Here is a 5659-nt window from a genome sequence, read left to right on the forward strand (position 1 = left end):
GGAAACAAGGAGGGAAACACAGCTGGGGCTAATCTTACACACACACATCCACACATGAGACCAGGAGGAAAACCTGAATACACTATACTGTATACAAGACAAGGAACTATCAAACTAAAACAGTAAAGATGAGAGAAAAACAGAAACGTGGACTAGATGCTGGAACCGGGGAAAAGCAGACATGAAAACTTAACTAGACATGATACATGGAACACAGGAGGAGGCACAGGAATAAAACCTGGGAACAAGAAATCACTAAATACAAAAGAACTAAGGAAGCTAGAAGTACAAGACACTGAACTAAGTATATAAACACAAAAAGCGGAACACTAGAAAAACCTTGGAGTATCGGGGAGGACACGGAGGAAACACAGATGCAATGACAACAAGACAAGGAAGACAAAGGATTAAATACACAGCTGGGGCTAATCACACACAAGATGTTGAGGAAGCAAAACTGAACACGCTACAGTGATCCCTCGCTATAACGCGGTTTACTTTCCGCGGCCTCGCTGTTTCGCGATTTTTCTTTGGGGGGAGGTTTACAGCGCATTGTGTTCTTCGTCCTGATCGGCTGTAGACCATCGTCAATCAATCTCCTCCGTGCTGTGTCTCCTATACAGTACAGAGTGTGTTCAAGAAGCTCTTCTTGCAATCTCTTCTTCTTAAACTAAATGCATTAATTTATCTTACTCCTCATCATTTGCTCAGACTTGTTTGTAGAACTGGTATTTTAATTAATTAATTTTTTTAAGTTAACTCAACTCAAGGAGTGAAAGCACCACTTACATCATACTAACTACGTAATTGTTGCTGACAAGAAGTGTATATAAACCTCTGGTGACATACTTTGTCAGGGAGACAGTTCACAGACAGACTTCATTTCACCCTGACTTTAACTTGTAAAAATGTCATTTGCTCTCAGTTTGGAATGACATCTACTAAGGTAAACTACAAATATTATAATGGATAATGTTTCAGTAATTACTGTTTTTACTCTTGCAGGTTTAAGTGATATTGCAAACTACAGGGTCATTCTCTTTGTTCTCACTTTACTGTGTTACTGTGTGATTTGGCTGGTAAATGTGACGATAATTGTGACAGTCATTGTGGATAAAAAACTTCATGAACCCATGTACATCTTCCTCTGCAATCTGTGTGTCAATGGACTCTATGGGACAGCTGCATTTTATCCCAAGTTTCTCTACGATCTTCTGTCCACCACTCATGTTATCTCTTATGCAGGATGCCTTTTACAGGGTTTTGCATTGCACTCTTCAATTTGTGCTGACTTCTCTCTCCTAGCTCTCATGGCCTATGACAGATACGTGGCTATATGTCGACCTCTTGTGTACCACTCTCTGATGACTAAACAAAAAGTTTGTATCTTTGTATTTTTTGCTTGGTTTTTTCCCATTTATCTTATGCTCTTGAGCACGATAACAACAGCAGTGTTGAGGTTATGTGGCACACACATACCAAGAATCTACTGTATAAACTGGTTAATTAATAATCTGGCTTGCTCTGCCTCTGCAGCTAGAATTGTTATTCCTGCTTTTAATTACACCTTTTATATCGGCCATATCCTTTTTGTTTTCTGGACTTATGTACATCTGGTCAAAACATGTCAGTCGTCGAAAGAAAACTGGAACAAATTCATGCAGACATGTGTACCACATTTATTTTCTTTAATAGTTGTTGCTGTGTCTTTTTTGTTTGATATGTTATATGTGCGATTTGGCTCAAAAGAATTTCCACAAAGTTTTGAGAATTTCATGGCAATGGAAATTCTCCTCATCCCACCAATTATTAATCCCGTCATGTATGGATTTAAATTAACAAAAATAAGAAACAGAGTTTTGAATTTTATATGTGGTATAAGTTCAACTTTGAGACTAAAATTATAAGTGTTTCTGCACAGAGGAAACTTTTTTAAATATATGTACATATGTATTTTAAGAGAAATGTTTATATTTCTATGCTTAAGATAGAAGATGTGTTATGTAACTTGGAACACAATAAAATAAAATTTACAAAAATAATATGTTTGTTTCTTAGTTTAAATTAAAGTTTCTTAGTTAAAATCAGACAACTATTTTCATACCTGAAGCCTTTCACACATCTATGCTATGCATTATATTTGGTGTCCTATATTTATCAAAAGTTTTTTTCTTTTTATCTTTTAACATCTGAATCTCTGTGAGTTATAAAGAATGAGCACATGAGCACACAAGGCTAGATGTCTGATAGCTAGATGCCCACCAACTGTCACAGCAGTGTCAAAACTGTTTTACCAGTGGATTTATAGTTTTTATATCTTTTTCATTAGCTTGCATATATTGCATGAATTAATTACATATATTAAACTACAACCACTTAAGATCATATAGACATTGCAGTCCACAGAAGCATATGCATCAGATCGTTCTCCTGGATTTTAAACATTTAATAACAATAAAGGAGTGAAACTACGCACACTTTCTACACAATTTTTATGTATTTAAGTCTGTCAACGCACACAGTCTCCCTAAGACCCCCAAAGTCCAAAACAAAATGCTTCCGGCCCAGTTCGATAACCCTAAACGGGCCGTCATACAGTGGATGCAGTGGTGTCCTGTGGGCATCGTGCCTGAGAAAAACAAACTTAGCAATCTCTAAAGTCTTTGGGACAAAGGTGTCAGGCAGGCAATGGTGCACATGACCAGGAATGCGAAGCGAGCGTAATTGAACGTTAAGAAACAGCACAGATGGTTCGAAGCACGGGGGAGGGGCTCTCGAGCAAGAATGCACTGGGAACGTGGAGGAGCTTACCAAGAACCACTTCAGCTGGAGACACGCGATCCTTCTTAACTGCAGAGCGCAGCCCAAGCAAAACCCACGGGAGGCAGTCAACCCAGTTGTCATCCTTTAAGGAAGCACGAAGCGCAGCTTTAAGTGACCTGTGGAACCGCTCACACATCCCGGTAGCTTGCGGTTTGTATGCAGCGGTGCAATGGACCCTGACCCCCAGTCCATCAGCTATGGCCGACCAAAGCTCCGAAACAAACTCGGGGGACCGGAATGCGAAACCCAAGTTGACAAAAATGCTCTGGCCACCACTGCTACAGTCGCGGACACCAGAGGTATCGCTTCTGGCCACTGGGTGGTGCAGTCAACGATGGTCAAAAGGTGCGTGAAACCTTGTGACTGCAGCAGGGGGACCCACCAGATATACATGCACATGATCAAAACATTTGCCGGGGATGAGGAACTGCTCAAGGGGTGCCTTAGTGTGTTTATGGACCTTCGCATGCTGGCATGGAGCACACGCTGCTGCCAATTCCTTCACAGATTTATGATGGCGTGGCTAAACAAAGTTAGACCTGACCAGTTTAACAGAGGCCCAGATCCCTGGATGAGATAGAGCATACATCGAGTCAAAAACGTGACAACGCCATGAAAAGGGAAACACCGGGCGTGGGTGGCCGATGGAAACATCACAGACCAGGAGAGGACCGCCATCCTGCACGGTTCTGTCCTCCAGCATGAGGCCTGTCTGCACAGATTTAAGTGCAAGGATGTCTGGGTCACCACTCTGATCAGCAGCCATGGCGGAGTAGTCTATGGAGAAACCAGCGCATGGGACAGTGAACCACGTGGTTGGACTTACCAGCCACATGCTGAATGCCCGTGGTAAACTCATAAATGGCTGCCAAATGGTGCACTCCACGTGTGTGGTAAAGTTATGACCTTAGAGAAAAAAACAAAAATGAACGTCTGGTGACCTGGTGCAGCCACAACAACCTGGTGCTGAATGCCCAGAAGACAGTGGAGATTATTGTGGACTTCAGGAAGCTCACAGCCCCACTCCCCCCCATCATCCTGACTGACACCCCCATCACCTCTGTGGACTCATTCCGCTTCCTGGGTACCACCATCACCCAGGACCTGAAGTGGGAGCCCACCATCACCTCCGTCATCAAGAAAGCCCAGCAGAGGATGTACTTCCTGAGGCAGCTGAAGAAATTCAACCTGCCAACACGGACGATGATGCAATTCTACACTGCAATCATCGAGTCCATCCTCACCTCCTCCATCACCGTGTGGTACGCTGGAGCCACTATCAGGGACAAACAGAGACTGCAGCGTGTTGTGCGCTCTGCTGAGAAGGTGATTGGCTGCAGACTCCCATCTCTGCAGGACCTGTACACCTCCAGGACATTGCGGCGTGCAGCTCGGATCTCAGCTGACCCTTCTCACCCTGGACACAGTCTGTTTGACCTGCTCCCCTCAGGCAGGAGGCTCCGGTCCATTCGCACCAGAACCTCTCGCCATAAGAACAGTTTCTTCCCCTCTGCTGTTGGACACATGAACAATAACCACATGACTGTCCCCGCCACTAACACATGACCCTACGCTGTGTCACTGCATCATTTCATGTTTGGCACCGATCACCACCTGCACTCATGTATATATCTTTCTACGTAGCACTCATAAGTCTTATTCTCATGTATAGATCTCATGTATATCTCATGCACATATCTTTCTTTCTACATAGCACTTTAATTCTTATTGTTTGCACTGAAGCACCGCAGCAATTTCCTAATGTTGTAAACCTCAACATCTGGCAATAAACCCCATTCTGATTCTGATTCTGATTCTGATGTCAATTTTACAGTCGTCTAATGTCCATCACTGGTCTCTTATCATTCCCGTTGGAGAGCTGTGAGCCTCTCCACGATGTTATCCATCCATACTGAGATGTTATCCAGCTTGCTCATAGAGCATGAGGGTCCACAACAGCTGTGAGCTTGTCCAAGATGTTGTCAGATGTTATCAGATGTTGTCAGAGTCTCAGTACTCACAGCAGCCGCAAGCCCCTCCAAGATGTCATCCGTGCTGCATCTAATGACCCCATTCTTAGAAGCCACGGCTCGCTCCATCGTTCCAATCAACATAGCGGGCAGCCTTGTGGGGATTTGGACAGCCGTTTCCGCTTTCTTTAGTCTTGGATAAGCCAGGGGCAGCAAGGACAGCATGCTTTCCATGTGCTTGAGAGCAGTATCATAACCCAGGCCAGAGAGAGAGAGGAGTTTCTCGGCCCGCTCTGCATCTGAGAGGGAGTAGTGCCACAGCAGCAGTGCCTTGAGAGGAGTGTATTTCACTTGGGTGGGGGGATCCCAGAGGAGGGTCATAACGCAGCGGGTGGACAGTGGATCCAGCGAGTCCACCACATGATGGTATTTCGTGTCGTTGGCTGAAACGCCATGAAAATCAAACTGAGCTTCGATGTGCACGAACCATGAAGGAAGGTTGTAAAGCCAAAAATCCGGCAGCTTAACCACAATAAATGCAACTATAGGTGGAGGTGGAAGTCTGGCAGCCGCCGATGCTTCCAGGCTGGAGCTGGCTCCGTGTGCGAACTTTTGCATGTTCGCCTCAGAGGTCACCAATGTGGAGGTAGGTAAGGACGACACGAGATATCTCAATGTTTCATTCAATTCAATTCAATTCAATTTTATTTATATAGCGCCAAATCACAACAAAAGTCGCCTCAAGGCGCTTCATAGGTACAGAGAAAAACCCAACAATCATATGACCCCATATGAGCAAGCACTTTGGCAACAGTGGGAAGGAAAAACTCCCTTTTAACAGGAAGAAACCTCCGGCAGAACCAGGC

General features: G+C 44.2%; 1 protein-coding gene across 1 annotated transcript; it reads left to right on the forward strand.

Moving 5' to 3' along the window:
* Positions 1-965: 965 nt before the first annotated feature.
* LOC102310252 (olfactory receptor 49-like) lies at positions 966-1907 on the forward strand. Its single transcript, XM_005951556.1, has one exon. It carries the CDS (start codon positions 966-968, stop codon positions 1905-1907), a length of 942 nt encoding a protein of 313 aa, XP_005951618.1.
* The last annotated feature ends 3752 nt before the right edge of the window (positions 1908-5659 follow it).

Source organism: Haplochromis burtoni, unplaced genomic scaffold, assembly GCF_018398535.1.
Source record: "Haplochromis burtoni strain Fernald_Lab_line unplaced genomic scaffold, NCSU_Asbu1 Contig_1048, whole genome shotgun sequence".
Classification (NCBI taxonomy): Eukaryota; Metazoa; Chordata; class Actinopteri; order Cichliformes; family Cichlidae; genus Haplochromis; species Haplochromis burtoni.

Coding starts and splice junctions, on each gene's coding strand:
- LOC102310252 (XM_005951556.1), top strand. CDS start 966: ATGGATAATGTTTCAGTAATTACTGTTTTTACTCTTGCAGGTTTAAGT.